Here is a 17,147-nt window from a genome sequence, read left to right as displayed (position 1 = left end):
AATGGAGAGATGCCCAGTATGCATGTTGGGAAGGTCACTGTCCTCTGCAGGTGGTGGGACAGAGAAATCAGTGGGACAGTTCACCTCCCCTCCCTGGAGGAGCCTGCAGGGATGATGGCTGCAGTGCCCTGCTCCCCTCCTGCTCTGAAAACCCTCTTCCCAGCTTGGAGGGGAGCACAGCCTTGGCAGAGTGGGATGTTGCAATGAAGTAACAGTCTCTGTTTTTAAAGAATGCTTTATTCACTACATCCTAGAAATGTACCATAAATGGAGCAAGAACTAAATAAACTCAGAGGCTTCTGACAATACAGAGAAGAGAGATACAATAAAATATCTAAAATATCAGCTCTTTTGAGAATAAGGCACACTAGCTTTTTTTTTTTTTACATATACTTTTTTTTTTCTTAGAATAGTTTGTTCTTAACCTAAAGATGTTCACATTTCAAGTTATTAGACTTACCTCAGTAGTAGTGTACATGAAATGGTTCAGAAGTAAATGTCAAGACAGGAATGGGCAGGAGGCTCAGCATGACCTGGCTGCCTGCATGCCTGGGTCCTGCCTCCATCCCTGGGTACTGCCTGCTACTACCCTGGCATGGGCAGCACCCACTGTTGGCTGGGGATACCTCATGGTTTTCCCTCATTGGCTCCTTTCTCTTCCTGCCATCTCTGTGAGTAGCAGGTCCCTTGTCCTGCTGCCAGGGAGAGGATTAGTGGGAAGGGAGCCATCACCCTTCCTCTCACCTCTGGGGGTCAGCCATGGCATGGAGCTGGAAGTGGGCCAGCAGAGGCCCAGACCACTGGACTGCCTTTTCCTGGCCCCAGGGCAGTTTGTGCATGGCCCAAGGACCCACGCTGGCGTTTAGTGTTGAGCCATGTGAGACCTTAGATTGGAGGAGGCAGTGCTGGACTCTGGCTGGGGGCTCGCCCCTCAGGCTTTGCCCAGATCTCCTCCTTTCTCACCCTACACAAGGGCAGGACCTTGAGGCTGAGGTCTGGGCGTGCTTTCAGATGTGCAGGTACAGACAATAAAAGTTTCCTGGGAAGGGGCGTGGAGGGGCAGAGTCCAACCTAATGGGTAACCTCACAGTGCTTTCGCTAATGGGTTGACAGGGTTGACAGGGTCAAGGGGAGCTCAGCTTGTCTGAGCAGGAGCACCTAAAATACAACTGCTCAATTTTGAGGCAAGCAAAAGCAGCGTCTTAAAAAGGTCACTTAACTGAGCTCAATCCAGTCTGGAAGTGGTTCAGTTGTCAAAATGAGGCCAATGTGAAACTCCGTTGGTATGTACTTATACCTCAAAAACTAAAGGAACATTGTTTACTGACTCCCTGCTTCTCACCTTTTGTCACCAGACGTGTTTGTAGAGCTGATGCACTTCATACAAAGGGCAAGATATTTTTTACCATTTTACTCTATTTTACATTCACTGCACTACTAAATAAAAGCCTTTAAACAGGCCACAAAACACTGCAAGAATATATTTACTTCTTAATAAAACAAACTTTTTTATAACATTGCAATAAAAGGTTTTTGTTTTGTGGCAAACCACATACCATGTAAATTTGCAACATAAAATGACTTTAAAAATGTATATTAAAAGATATTTACAAGCTCTATGTCTTAAAATCATTGGGTCTAATCACTCCCACCCCTGATGTGCATGTACAACTCCAGTTGTGGAGAAGGGGAATTAAGAGTGGAAGGGAGGCTGGGAGGGAGGCTAGCCCTGTTTCACTAATTCCAGTATCACTACCACCCCTAGTACCTTTGAAATTTCTCATGGAACACGATGGAGCAATGAGTAAGTAATGCTGCACATCTTGGCGAGAGCATGGCTACTCTTGCTAACAGCAACATACGTTCTCAGTCACTACAACATATACTTCAAAGAATAAAATGAAGAGCATTGAGAAAAAGCCTTGGCTTTATACTGGATGAAGATCTAAGTCAAGACACCTCGCGTGAAACATCAGCTACTCGTTTCTGTACATGCTGCAACTACAAGTAGCTGCAATAAATAGAAAATCCAGTTGCTGAGGAAAACTTGGAGCCTTTCTTTAGCTAAAAACAAGCCTGCAAATCACACTGTGAAGAGGTATGTGTGAGGAGGCTTTTTTTTTCTTTTCTCTTTCTTCCAAACAGGCAATATTAGTTACTTATGATTTCGAATGAGAATGAGCAGATTGTATTAATGCCAGCAAAAAATGCAGAGGTCTTGCACATTTTTCAAATTGCACTTTCCAGTATAATTTTTAAATAAGATACTTGTTGTTTTCTTCTTAAAAAACAAAACAAAACAAAAAACTAAGGTATGTATTCTTTAAATATTGAATATACTCTTCAAAATATATTGTTAAAACTTTCCCTAGCTGCTCAGGTGTGCTTTTTAATATATAGCTGATATATTATTAAAGGCACTACAAAATAGACATCTCTGGAGTGCAGAAATTACTAAAAAATAACCTTCATACCACAAATATATTGAAAATATAACTGCTAAAAAAAAAAGACCCTATGCAACCCTACTGCAGTGCATATAAATGCACATCAGTGGTGGGCTGGATGCACCGAGGTCCTTTGGAAATGTATGAATACAGGCATGTTAAATTTTTAAAAATAGCCTAAAAAAGTTAGTGAAAACTTCAAGCATAGAAAATATTTCAAACATGTTTTTCTATGACATTCTTCACTTTCTGCATTGTTTTACTAAGCCCAAATGTTTTCTCTTTCGCAGACAGTTCTTTCTTCATAAATAGTAAAGTGTTCCTTCAGTGTGTGTTTCTCCGCCGCCCTCCTCTGCCGACAGTTTCAATACGTCTGGTAGACATCGTGGATGGGCACCTGGATGGTGGCGGCTGGGAATGCTGGGGGGATGTAGCCGGCGTAACCCCCGTAGGCAGCGGCGGCAGCGGCAGCGTTCTTCTGTAGCGTGGCTATTGTGGCCGTGGCCGCGGCAGGCGCCGCAAATGGCACATAACTTGTCCCGTAAATCCCGGCGGCGGGGATCCGCTGCACGTTGGGAGTCATGGTGTACACCGGTGTGATGGGGCGACCCTGGAAGGAAAGGGTTCAGACCTCAAAAAAAGTACTTTGTTGTGACATCCCACTTCTGTGCCCTGAATGGCAAACCCTCTAGAAGGGAAGGAGGGAATGGAGAGGGTAGGCAGTACGTGCCCTGTTGATGGAGAGTTATGCTGTCATGGGGGGCTGCTCCCCCTCTCACAGTTTGGGTCCCCCACAGTGGGGAAAGCAATGGCCCAATGTGCAGGTGTCTAAGACAGCTCAGATGAATTTCAGAGCTCTTGGGCACTCTGACATCCTCAAGAGCGTGTCCTGAATGGAAGTAGGGCAAGACACTAGGCTTTCCCCCCACCCTGGGTATGCATAGCAGGATGTATGGGAAGCAGGATTTCTGTGCTGAGCTCACCTGGAAGGGAGGAGGTGTTGAGACAGCTGGTATTACAGCAGCGGCTGCGGCTGCTGCGGCAGCTGCTGCGCTAGCTGGGTCCTGCTGGACAGCTATAGGGTTGATGATGTGCTCAACAGTGTGGATTTTGCCATCTTCCATCATCTTGGCTGGTGGTGCAGCCTGAAACATGGAGTACTGGGCACCAATGGCAGGGATGGCCACTAGGAGAGACCAGACATATCAGATACGTTGGGAGAGAGTTTCCAGGACCTCTTGTCTCCCTCCCAGCTGCACCAACTCTCCAGCAGTGATCCTGTGCCGCTCTTGTCAGGGGAGGCAGCCTTTTGTGCAGGCAGGAGACCTGGGGCACGTCTCCCCTCCCATGCATGGGAGCACCATAGCTGATGCACAGTGACAGGCTCAGTGCTGTTTGGTCCAGGATTTTTCTCCCATGCTCCTGCCATGAGTATCCTAGGGCCAGAGTCCTCCTGGGGACTGGGAGTTGTGACCCAGATTTACACAATCCCTTCTGACCACTGCTGTCCTTCCCTCTGGCCAAGAGTGTGGCCTGAGCACAAGGGGTAAGACTGTGCAATGTCCCAGTGAGGTCCCTGCTCCAGCTGTTGACATCGAGGAATATGTAGCTGCCATAGGAAGAGCTGCTCCAGGACAGAAAGCTGTGGTTTGTACTGCAGAAGTTACAGACAGCAATGGGTCTGCTTTACATGCCAACCTTTGGCCAACCCTGTGAAAATATCAGCTCTTTTACCAGCATTTCCCAGGACTAGCTTGGCTAAATGTATTTTATCCCCTCTGTCTGCTACAGGATCAATCTACTCAATGACATTTAAAAAAAACCAAACAAACTTCTCTTTAGGGAATTCTCCCTCATGCCAAAATTGGACAACATGATGTAATTGGAGCTATGGTCTTTCAGACAAAGGGAGAACACTCAGAATAATAGTGCTCAGGATAGTGAGTCTGTACATGGTCCAAAATGGAACTTCATGGCTTGCTTAGGGAAGAAACATTCTTTGCTGAACATACCCAGTAATCACAATAATTGCACATGGCCTGGCAATGTGCACTTGTAGCCCAGAAAAACCAGCTGTATTCTAGGCTGTATCAAAAGCTGTGTGGCCAGCAGGTTCAGGGAGGTGATTCTGTCCCTCTGTTCTGCTCAGGTGAAACTCCACCTGGAGTGCTGTGTCCAGTTCTGGGGCCCCCAATATAAGAAGGATGTGAACCTGTTGGAGCAGGTTCAGAAGATGTTAAATGAGATGGAGCACCTCTGCTGTTAAGTCAGACTGAGAGAGGTTGTTCAGCCTGGAGAGAAGATGCTTCTGGGATAAAGACCTCTACTGGAGCTTTTCAGTACTTAAAGGGGACCTATAAGAAAGACTTTTTGGTAAGGCCTGTAGTGATAGAACAAGGGGTAGCAGGTTTAAACTGAAAAAGGGTTGGGCATAAGAAAGGAATACTCTATAATGAAGGTGATGAGACACTGGACAGGTTGTCCAGAGAAGTTTTGTGCAGCTCATTATTGGAAGTGTTCAAGTTCAGCTTGGATGGGCCTTTGAGCAACCTGATCTAGTTTAAGACATCTCTGCCCATGACAGGGGCATTGGATTAGATAATCTTTAAAGTCCCTTCCAGTGGAAACCATTCTATGATGCTATGATTTCCCTCATTGCCTCATATTGCACGCTTCAGTATTCAGTTTGCGAGCTTTTTAGCAGTAAGGTTATTCACAAGAAAAAAATAAAAATTGATAAATAATGGATGATGGGCCAAGAGGTGGCATTGGCACTTATGGGAAGTGCAGCCACTAAGCCAGAAAAGAAGCCTAGTATGTACTCAGGTTTATTTCTGTGCAATGAAACTTTGCAATGTTAATGTGTGCAGTTATGCCTGGTGGAAGGAGGTGACAGAAAGCAGCACTCTTGCTCTGATCCTGGAGACTGCAACAAGGAAGCTGATCAGCTATCTTTCAGGCAGAGATGTGTCCTCCACCAGTGGACTACCACTGTTTCCTCGAGCAGAGACCCCCAACTCACGAGGTTTTCCAGTTCTTTTACTCCAAGTCCATGTGGTCAGGTCAAACCTGTTTTATCTCTGGTTTAAATATCCTGGATAATTTCTCACCAAGGCAAAGAGCTCACATGCTCCATTCTGCAATAACTTCTGGCAGAAAAACAGTAGCAGGCATCTGGGGTATTGGGGTGACCTCCCAGGAGTATTCCAACTATTTGCAAAGCAATGAGCTTTAAGGTTGGTCTAAACAGTAGGCAGGAAACTTAGCAGTCAGTACATTTCTACTCCTCTGTTCTGGTAACATGCTTTCAAAGTCATACCCTCTTTATAGCAGAGGTAACTCTTGCGTGTGGTACCTCTTATTAGATCAGCTGATCTGACAGGAAAACAGACCACGTGCTTCTGTGCTCAAAGGCTGTTCTGGAACCATACGACACGGGAAGGTCTGATAAAAAAATCTGAATCTCAACATGCTTCAAATGTAGAAACATTTTGACTTGAGCTTCAAGCTTTTGTTTGGCAGTCGAATGAAATATAGACACCACTAATAAGCATGCATTTCCAAGCTCACTTTTCAAGCATCCTTTAATAATACCTGGAATTCCTAAAGTATCTTTGCAAACACACATAGCGGTAATATTTTCTGGTAGTGAGTGGGTAGTTTTCTCAGGAAGTCTGATCTTTCTCCAACTCTAAACCTAACAGCCTTCCTTTGTCTCTAGACTTCAGATATTGTGTCATCCAGCTGTTATGAGGAGCTCTTCACAAACTTCATTAGATGCAAGCTGTAATTTTCACTGACATAAATGAAACGTGTTGGGAAACCACAGTAGCTCTATTATTAAGCAATGCTTACATCTTGCCATTTACAGTTTACTTGGAAAGAGAAATGGAAAGAAGACATCAGGACTTCAGGATGGGGTCCCCATCCCCTTCAAGAACCTTCTTCCTCAGGTTACTTTTTTAAATAAAAATCTTTCCTAACAACATCTGGAGGAATTACATAGCTTCAGCTTTCTTCTTGTTCACTTGGGAATGGCAAGGGCTGGGTACTCAGCTGACAAAGCAGCAGAAGGGGGCAGCCCCTGCCCCAGCCCTTGGACTGCCCCATCAGAGCCCAGCAGAGATGAGAGCACTCCTGCAGGCACAGAACAGCAAAGATGGACCCCGAGGGCTCCCTGCCTTGCTCCTTCCCCATGACACTGATGGAGATGGAGGAGCTTGCCTCACACAGGGACTTTCCTGCAATGGGAAAGCCCCAGATCCTTTTCTCTGCCTTGTTCCACTGGAGCAAGATGGACTAAACAGGGCTCCAGTCTGGCTGGAAATCTAGGATAGGAATCTCCCAGGGTGAAATTAGCATTGAAGACATTAAAAGAGAGGAAGATTGCTCTTAGTCACTATGTTCTGGTTTACAGGACTAGGAGAGGAAAGTCTGCTTCCTCCTAAACAAATGCAAAAGGGGAGAGGAGTGAGTATCGCTTTAGTCCTTTTTATGCTGGCCTGAAGAACTCCCAAATATTTGTGTCCCCTATCCCACTGTGTGCCTTTTGTGTGAAGAAAGTCTGGCCAGGGCCAGGAGGCACTCAGCACAAGGGAGCACTGAGCCCCAGCCCTGGGGCCATCCCCATTGCTGCAGCTGCAGTTGTGGACTGGCCCTGGAGGGGTCCTCACATGCTTGAGACAGGGCTTGCAGTGGGGGGCTGCCCACCACCCCTGCTTTCCTCCCCTCCTTACCCATACTAACCTGCACCAGGCTTAATGGCCACTGGATTGACTGCAGGTAACTCCAAGTTGGGAACCAGTTCAAATCCTTTCTCTTGCTGTTTTCCTTTGCCTTCATGGTACCTGCTGTAGATTCCACGGCCGGCGGAGTATCCCCCCAGGTAGGAGCCCCTGGGACCTGGAGCTCTGCTGCCAGCTGCACCTCGCCCTCTGCCTCGTATGCTGCCTGCTTATGATAACAACACAGAAGATGGTGAATAATGGAGAGTGACAGCCCCGTGGGGAGCATGAGTGACCCCAGGCTGAAATCTGGAGGCTTGCACCTAGAAATGTGGCTGCTTAAGTCAGCATGATTGAGTTTTTAGTCAGCATGATTGAGTTCTGTTCTCCTGCTTAGGAGAACAGAAGTGCCTAAGAAGCATCCGGTAAGCCTATGCTTGTTTAGCTTTTGATGTTTGTGAGCATATATTAACTGCTCATTTATATTGATGGAACTCTTGTGGCAAGTGTTACAGGTTCAATACAGTCAGCTGAAAGTGAGGGGATCCTCTGGCTGATTCTGTGCATTAGGAACAGCATCTGCTTTCCCCTGTCCTGCAGAGGAGACCCAACTTGTCAACTGCCTGCAATGGGACCCTGCCAAGATGGCACAGCATCACAAAACCTGCCCTTTAATCAACTTTGTCACATGACTGCATGTATTTTCACTTATGTTGTTTAATTGTTTTCTCTGCTATTTTATTAGGTGCATATAACCCATTTCCAAAAATATTACCTTTATGTATCTTAGTGACTCCACATGTGTTATGACAGTATCTTGCACACTGCAGTATTGATGTACTTTATGATGGTCTACTTGAATATTTAGACTGTTACTCAACTCTGTCATAGTTCATTGCAAGTACAAATCTGGAAATTGAGAAGAAGCTGAAATTCTTGAACACCTAGGGCTAAAAATACTTCTCGGTTTATGTGGGTGCTTTAAGAATGTATTTATACTAAATTGCTTCTTCTATGGAAATACACATCAAATGTCAGGAAACTCTAATTCCTGTAAGTACAGGATAATTGTAATTATAATACCAGTTATAGCTGTTAGGGTTTTTTAATGAATAGGTGATTTTTGGTTAATTTTTAATGATTGTAACTGGTAACTAATTAAAGTATACATAATAAAATAATTATTTTTCACTCATGTGATTCCTTCTGCTTGTAGTTCTCAAATGACTTTATGAAGGACAGCATTGCTGTCATTTTAATGTGGAAGGTAAATGACACCTAGAGAGCTCCTAACTAAGGGTTTCCTTAACCTCCTTCCCTTTGGATAGGTCACCATACCCATGCCTCCAGAGCACTCTGTCATAGGATCCAGCTCTTTGAAAGGAGACGGATTTGAAAGATGATGGCATCCTTAGACTTGCTCAGACTTAGTACATCACTCATAAAACCCAGATCCCTCTGTTCCCCATCCCATGCTTGGTTTTTACCTATTCTTAACCCTGTGTTTGATACCTCTCATACTATCTTGTACATTTGCAATTATTTATAGATAAATATACTTTGTGTAGTCATAAACTAAAGTAAGACCAAACAGAAATATGACAAAAAGGCCTATACAAGAGTATTAAGAAAAAATTGGGTGGCACTAGCTGTCCTTTGGCTGAGGCAGACCTCTGGCATCAGCCTAAGATCAAACCTGCCCATCACATCCCCTAAGCGTGCTTTACTAACCTTTCACAAAGTAATCTCTGTTGGGTCCGATCAAGGCATTGTATGGATATCCATAGTATGCTAGTGTGTATGGATCACAAGAGTAAACATAGTTAGGTTGCTGGGTTACTTCGGAGGTTGCTGCAGCTCCTCCTTTTGCTGCTTTCTGGTAGCGAGTGTATTGCTCCTTGTCTACTGGCTTGGCCAAAGTAACCTCCAGGCAGGAGCCCTCTAGTTCAACACCATTGAGGTTGTTCATGGCATGAATGGCATCTTCCCTGGTTGTAAAGTGCACAAAGGCGTAATCACGTATTTTTTTCACTCTCTCTACACAGCCAGGGTTAAACTGACCAAACACCTTTTTAATGGTGTCCTCTGTGGTCTCAATCATTAAATTCCTCACATATAAGATTTTAACAGTCTCCATGACATCTTCATCCACGTCTATCTCTGGTTCTGCCCAGTCAACAGCAATTTGATGTCCCCACAGTTGGATCCTTCCAGGCATGAGTTTTCTCCTGGCCATGGCTGCTGCTCGATGGCTCTCATACTCCACAAAGGCAAAGCCTCTGTTCTTCATCTTGTCTGCGGCGCTGGCATACACGATGACATCCAGCACGCCTTCTGTCACCTTGGCAATCTCTTCCAGGATCTCCTCTCTCTTCTTCATCTTGGGAATGCCTCCGATGAAGAGCCGGCAGTTATCCACGCTGCAGCACACACCCAGCAGCCTGCCGGGGCGGATCTCGTAGTTGTTCAGCTCCCTGACAGCCCGCTTCGCCTCGTGCTTCTGTGTGTACATCACAAAGGCGTAGCCACGGTTCTTCCCATCAAAGTCCATCATCAAGCGCATCTCGTAGATGCGGCCCACAGACTCGAAGACGGGGACGAGTTCATCCTCGTAGACATCGCGGGGGATTTTGCCCACAAAGACCTCGCAGCCACGGGGAGGGTGCAGGCCCTCCCAGCCGGGAGGTGGGCCGCCATACTTGCGCTGCCCGTTCTCCTGGATCATGCTGTATCCAGTGCGGGCCATGAGGGCCAGCAGAGCTGTCTCGTTGGGCGCACCAGCGACGCCTTCAGGGACTTTTGTGGTGGCCACATTAGTGGAATCATTGCTCATCCTTGCAGTGGAATCCTCAGCGGTCATGGTGTCAAACTCATTCACAGCGTGATAAAACCTGGGCAAATGAAGAAGGAGGACACTCATTAAAAGCTAGTAGCTACCATGAGAATTCCACCTCTCTCTCTCATTTTCCTGTAGCTTGTTTGTTTTTCCAACTGGGACTAAGGCGGCAGGAAAACAGAGGAACAAGCCACACCAGCCTGAAGAGTGATACTGCAGGGACAGTGCATCCTGGACATAGGCAAAGCTCCTCTTTGAGGGAATGGTCGAGGATCACCTGCCCATACATCCCAGGCATCAAGAGCTGCTGTCAAAGGACACCAAAGGCACATGAATGATGCCACCAAGTACCTCAAAATCTCATGACCTTTGAGATCCTTGTCTTCTCTTTGAAATGGTAGGAAGGAGATTACACAGAATTGGGAGAGACAAGATACTGACAGGAAACCACCTACAGAGCTTCTCCCTCTCAGTCACTCATCAGTTAATCCATTTACTCCTGAACAGCACAAACATCAGGTGCCACATTCCACGGTGGAAGGTGGCAAATGCATGAGAAGCACCAGACAGTTTCCATTTGATAACAACCCCTTGCTCCTCTAGACCTCTGCAGTAACTGTCAAGTAGGAAATAATAAATACACTTTAGCAGTGGGGGTGGGGGACAGTTTTTGTTCTTTTGTGCAAAGAGTGATCTGACAAGCTTCTGAGTTGCCTACTGCTTGTGCTACAATGTCTGATGTGTTTGTCTCTTCAATTAGTACAGCAGGACTCGACAAAAGCTGAAGAGAATCACTCCTTTATGAGAGGCTGTGCTTTAAACCAAGCACAGCACTGCAAGCCTGCAAGAGGAAGGCAAATCTCAGAAACCTTATTCTGCATTTGAACACAGGCAGAGAGCAGGAAATGTCGACATACAGGAAATGACCATGCTAATAACCAAAACTGCAAGACAGTGGGCTTTCTTTCTGAGCACAGTTAAATAAGACACCTTGGACTCTGAGAGTAGTTAGTTCATTGACTTTCAAAGCTGCAGTGCTCCACCAGACAATTTAATACAAGTGACTGTATATGACATGGACCATTACATTTTAGTGCTATTTGCACATTAGGTGCTATAGCATTTATCTGAGTGAATTGTATCTTCCACAAGGACCTTGGCTGTATGGAATCAGAGAGCTGTGGACCCTGCCACATCCCTGTATGTCTTGTTTGCTAACCACTCCAGCATACAAGCAAGTGTGCAGTATTTCTCATGAGAATTTCTCTGGCTTTTGCTTCCAGATAGGATTAGATAGACTGCAGAGTCTTTCAAAACCTCTGCTTATGCCTTGTAGTGATATTTAAGTCACTTAATCATGACACTACTCATCTTTTGAATAAAACTTGCAGGCTAAGCTCACAATTAGTCATTTTTCCGCCTAAAATCATTGGTTTTTGTTATTTGGACAGTTCTCTAGAGCTTCAGCCTTTTTCACCTTTGCTACATACAGGGATGAAGATCATCCCTCCTTCTTCTCCCCATGTCTCTGTCTGGCCAAAGCCTGCTTTTTCACATCTTCTCACTAGCAAGTCACATGGAGTTGGGTGGGTTTTTTTTCCAGCTCTAACCTCAAATCCTTTATAGAAGCACCACTTGCTCTGGTTATGTCCCATGTAGCAGGCATGACTTGTATTTATTACTCTGAATGCCACCTTGCATTCAGCCCTATCCCAACTGCATTTTGAGTAGATCCCACCTATTGAATGTTACACAATTGGCTCCTCCCCATTGTGTTTTACAACTCCACCAGTCTTTCCTTCACTGATTTATTTGTCATGACTTTCATTCATCACCAGTCTGTTGATGGAACTGTCAAAATACACTGACTCTTGTAGGACACTGCAAACCACTGTAAGAAATGTTCCCAATATATGGGTTTGACAGGGTTATTTTTTATTTTAAATAAAAAAGGACGAAGCTTCAGAGAGATTTATTTATTCTATACAGTTTTCTTATTCAATGAGACACAGGTTTCTCTCTGTCCCATAATTGCACTGGTGACCACCAAGGAAGATCTTTCATTAGTGCAGCAAGGCCAAGTTCACAAAAATATCGGCACAAATTTTAGGCACCAAAGTCTGATTGGTTCACAAAATCCACTAAAATCCTAGTAACCTCAGCACCTCAGATGTTTTTCAGTAAACCTCCTGAGCTATCCAGAATTGCTGGTCTATACCCAGAGGTGCCTCTGCATGAGCCAGGGCAAACACTGTTGAGCCTGGTTCATCTCCTAAATGCATTTGGGATTGGGAAACCAGACCTCTGAGCTTTGCTCTGTGGTAGGACCTGATCCTGCCTGTGGTTTTGGGCCGTGAGTGTTGCATGCTGATGCTTCTGAGCCATTTTAATTTAAAAATATGGAGAGCAGAGGAGAAGATAAAGAAAGTGGAGGGCAGTAAAAGGGATGCTGATGCTCAGGCAATACTTTACTAAACACAATTCCTTTGAAGCCAGATCTGTCATGGATAGCTTCTTGAACTATTGTTGATACAAATTTCTCTCAGATTCAAATATTACTCTTTAACAGTTAGACATTTTAATTTTAATTCCTTGGAATTTTTTGAAATAATTAAGAAAGTTAAGGCGGAGTAAAACAGCTTCATTTTTCACTTGACAATTTGCTTCTAGAAGTGTAACTTCACCTTTCTTGGAATAAAAGCAAAGCTAGTTGTACAAACACTTTGGTGGGAAATAATCATTACCTTCACATGGGCCACCTGTTAGCAAGTCAAGTACTTATCACCCCAAGTTTGGCTAAGTTTAAAAAATACCAATTCCATTCAAACCACCTGTTTTAGGTCAACTTACAAAATAAGTCTCTATATCTCTGTTATCTGCAAGGCTCTGTGTCTAGGGCTATAGTCTGGAAAGCTACAGATTACTACTGGGTTTGTGGAGTGAGGGGAGATGAAACAGAATCTCCCTTGACCTGCAGAAACCAGTTGGTAATTCAATGGCCATGGAGGAGATTGTATGTTCTCTAGCACTTTGCATTGCACCAGAAAGGTGATTTCTCATATTGCAAGTTTTACATGAAGCTGCTTCTAAGTGCTGCTGGCCACCTTTGCTGCAGACACTGCCATACACCATTTGTGATAGTGCATAATTAAAAATTCCTTATGAACCTAAACCACATTTATCCCTATGTAATTTATTTTGAATCAAGATTCATGATCAAATATGGTTTAGGTTTTTTTTCCTGTGCAGCTGCATAGAGTTGGGTAAGTACTACCTAAGAAAGTTATAGAGCCCATATAGCCCTAATTTTTGTAACTAAATACACACTTAACAATTTGTTCACTGCCACGTTGTACAATCAACACCTTGACTAAGTTCATACAATCAACAGCTTGATAAATATTACCAGAACATTTATCATTAGTGATCATCTGTAGCTTGATGAGAAAATGCACAGGATGTCTGACCTGAGCTCTTCTCTTCTTCTGTTACTGCCTTTTAAAACAGTCTACCAACACAATTTAACCCTTTTCAGACTGGAATGCAATCCCTCTCAAGAAAACAGTTTATGAAAATACCAGTTCCCAAAGTGTTCAAACCTGCTTATGCATTTTTTAAGTCAACAGTCATGATAACCTGCTACTCTGTGTTGTGGGCCTACACAAGGCATGGGCTGGTAATATGGGTCTAGTGGCCTTAACAACGCCAAACTGATTTCCAGCATCCAATAAGTGAGATTAATGCTAGAAAAGGCAAAAATTTAATCTCCATGAAAGTGCAGTGTCTTTGAAATATAAGTGGTTGGTTTCTGAGCTCTGAGGAGGAAGGCACATCTGATCTTGTTAACATAGAATCAAAAACAGAGAGACAGACGTTTTTAACAAGAAAGGTTATGTTTTGAAGACACCTAAGTTTTAAATGACTCACTATCAGGACTGAAACAAGTCCTTGGCTTCTTTTTAGAAAAAGGTAAATCCTGCTTGATTGTTCACACTATGTTAGACGGCTGCTAACATCTGCCAGCCTACCCAGGAGCAAGGCTTACGAGCCCCTCAGTTCAGCATCTCTGTTCCAAGGACTCTTCCTTGCACAGGTGAACTCAGACATATATGTTTCACTGAAACCATTCAAATGTCACTTCACCTTGCTTACAAAACTCCTCTGCTGCAAGTAGGAAGGGTGTAAATAGTTGTTGCGCTAAACATTAATTACCTTATTTTTAAAGGTACTTTTTTCCCACATCCCAGAATATTAAATGGCAAGCTTACTGTTGGCAATGACTGACCCAAAGCATACTGTGAGCAGGCTGATTAACTGAGACAGGTATTTATTAAGTAGAAACACCACACCTTGATCAACAGCAATACAGGGCCAAATAGTGATGTCCCTTGTCCCAGGGCAAAGGCAGCTTGGGGCCCCATGCAGAAAGCAATGCCCAAAGTCCATGTATGAACCTATCCCTGGGTCAGTCCAGCACTGGGCAGTGGCCTGCAAAGTTAGGCAGACACGTTCTCCTCTGTTGACCCTAGTGTGGTCAAACAGGCTTTTACAAACACAGGGACACAGCCAGCGTCCTTGTGCCAGTAACAGTGTGTCCACTTCACTCACGTGCTCCTACAAAATGAGGTTGTTTATGTCTGGACTTAATTCACCCCTCCAGTTTTGTGTTACATGGATTTAGTGGCATCATCTGTGGGTGACACAACTGCTGGCAGTCACAAAGCCTGGGGACAGCACCACCACAGGCAACAGGAGAGACCAGGGAGATGTGCTGTCTCTGTGATAACTGTCCAGGGAGGGATGGGGACACCTGTGCCCCACCTGCAAGACCCTGTACTGCACAAACTCCCACTGAGCTGGCAGGGCGTGTCCTCATGGACTCTGCACAGCTACTGCTTCCTTCAAGAAACTGCCACAGTTTTGCATTTTAAACCACAGAGGGAAAGACAGTTGCTGAAATTTCAAATACACCCAGCTGACAGAGGAAAATAACAGCTACTGGTTTAAATGTGACCTTCCCAGTGTTTTACTTGAAATAATAAGGGAAAATGTTGATCCTGATGATGATGGTAGGCAGCAGCTCTAAAAGCATGGCTGTTATTAAAGTTCTTTATTTTCAAATCCTGACTCTATTCTCATGACAACTTTATATTCATAAAATGCATGCAAAAACAGCTTACTAAGAACAATGGTGTAATTTTATCACAAGCATCAGACACCCCAGAAATGCTCCTGCATAAAACCCAGTTTGCCTGTTTAGAGATCTATTGGCTGAACAGAAAAATTCAACAGCCTCATCAATTCTAAATAAGGTAGTGATTCATGCATTGCTTCAAGTGTCATGTGCAAGTTACCTCCCTGCTTAAAGACTATTACACTATCATTATACATCACTTTGCTCTTTCTTGACAAGACTGTTACTTTTTTCTTCCTCATTGATTTCATAAATGAGCTGAACAAAGCAGGTGTCTTTGAGATTTTTGCCAAAGCTGAGCCATGGCATGCCCAGCTGCAGGATCTGGGGCCAGTGTGGGGATCAACAGGAACTGGATCACACCTGGTATCCTACGTTCTGCCATTAACAAAATTCAGGTGTCCAAAGCTGAAATTTTGGTGGGTCAGTGCAAGAGAGTGCAGCATTTCAGGACAGCTTTTGTCCAAGGCCATTTTCTGAAGGTCTTTTAGGCAAGAAAGCAAAGGTTACAAGGGATGGATGATGCCTTCACCCTTTTACAAAAAAGCCATACCTGGGGCCAACGGGCCATGACAATGACTGCAGTGTGTCAGACACATATCTTTACCTGCAGCTGAACTGAGTGAAGAAGTTGCCCCAGGCTAGGTGAAACATTTTGAAAAGGTGATTTTTTATAATCTGGACCATTTTGGCAAAACAGTAGAAAAAGTGGTGAACTGTGTCAGCAGACCTGAAGGGGCAGGAACAATGACTTGATGAGTAGCTTGTGATGAGCGGCTTGGAAGAAAGCAACCTCAGAGACCATTGACAATGACATGTCTGTCTGCTATGTAATTTATCCTCCTGCCAGCACTGCTAAACGACTGCTTATTCTCATCATCATCTGCATGCCTCAGCTGGGTCATTGACCTTGTCCCTCTCCAGCCAGGGTCAGGAACGTTTTGGCTCAGGTGCTGCACAAAACACTATGAGATGTGCATGGAGCAGCATTTGCTGCACCGCATATTTCCCACGTATGTTCAGACAAGAACATGCACAAGCAGAGGCTCTCTGCCCACTAGAAGTACTATACTTAAATATAGAGAGCAACAGTGCCTGAGAGGTAGGATAAAACCAGCCTATTAAATCCTGAGGCTAGCTGCTGAAATTAGGACAAAAGGAAACAGCCTCAAGTTGCACCAGGGAAGGAAAGATTTCTTCATTGAAAGGGCTGTCAAGCATTGGAACAGGCTGCTCAGGGACGAGGTTGAGTTACCATCTCCAGAGGTATTTAACAGACATGTAGATGTGGCACTTAGGGATGTGGTTTAGTGGTGGACTTGGCAGTGTAGAGCTAACGGTTGGACTCAGCGATCTTAGAGGTCTTTTCCAACTTAAAGGTTCTATGATTTTATAGAATTCCTAGTTCTACTACGGTGACAATTGGCATTCTAATCTAGAGCCTATCATCAGAGTTCTGACCATTGATTTAATTTCAAGAGTTTATATTTCATGCTTAAACCTCAGTTTTATTCTGGTCAGTTATGTTCACTTTGTATGGGGCAAGTTAATGTTCAAGGCCTGAAAAGCAGTCTTCAGGGTGGATTTACTGCAGGGAGGGTCTGTGCATGTTTTTCAGTTGCTTAAATTTGTCTTAAGTGACTAAACATGTTAAAAATGGTTGGTTCAATTTAAAACTCACCAAAATCTGTTGACTGACTTTTGATTGTATTAGGTTCAAAGAAAGAAACAGAAAATAAAGTGTGATATTTCCATCAGTAGTCCCATCTAGCATGACTTCCCTGACATCAGTTATGAGACTCTAATGGCTGAAAGAGGGATATATTTAAGACAGGGATGAGCACTACAGAAAATCCTGCTTTAAAGGTCTTGCAGAGACAGGTTATATTCTCCAGGCACCAGTCAAAAGCAATGCATTTGGCTTAAAAAATTGTAACAAAACTACT

The 17,147-nt window shown here is 44.2% G+C and overlaps 1 protein-coding gene across 1 annotated transcript in view; it reads right to left on the bottom strand.

The window, feature by feature from the left end:
- Positions 1-326: 326 nt before the first annotated feature.
- Positions 327-17,147, bottom strand: part of RBM47 (RNA binding motif protein 47) — a 77,530-nt gene continuing 60,709 nt past the window's right edge. Inside the window, exons 3-6 of the mRNA XM_041402771.1 lie at positions 8,903-10,062; positions 7,194-7,397; positions 3,431-3,633; positions 327-3,057 (exon numbers count right to left, since the gene is read on the bottom strand). Coding sequence (XP_041258705.1) covers positions 2,812-3,057; positions 3,431-3,633; positions 7,194-7,397; positions 8,903-10,031 — 1,782 coding nt within the window. The 5' untranslated portion in view covers positions 10,032-10,062 and the 3' untranslated portion in view covers positions 327-2,811. The remainder of the gene's footprint in view (positions 3,058-3,430; positions 3,634-7,193; positions 7,398-8,902; positions 10,063-17,147) is intronic.

The sequence above is a fragment of the Onychostruthus taczanowskii genome, unplaced genomic scaffold (genome assembly GCF_017590055.1).
Source record: "Onychostruthus taczanowskii isolate IOZ18803 unplaced genomic scaffold, ASM1759005v1 scaffold2, whole genome shotgun sequence".
Taxonomy (NCBI): Eukaryota; Metazoa; Chordata; class Aves; order Passeriformes; family Passeridae; genus Onychostruthus; species Onychostruthus taczanowskii.
The sequence above is the reverse complement of the archived record's forward strand: the minus strand, read 5'-3'. Positions and strand labels throughout refer to the sequence as shown.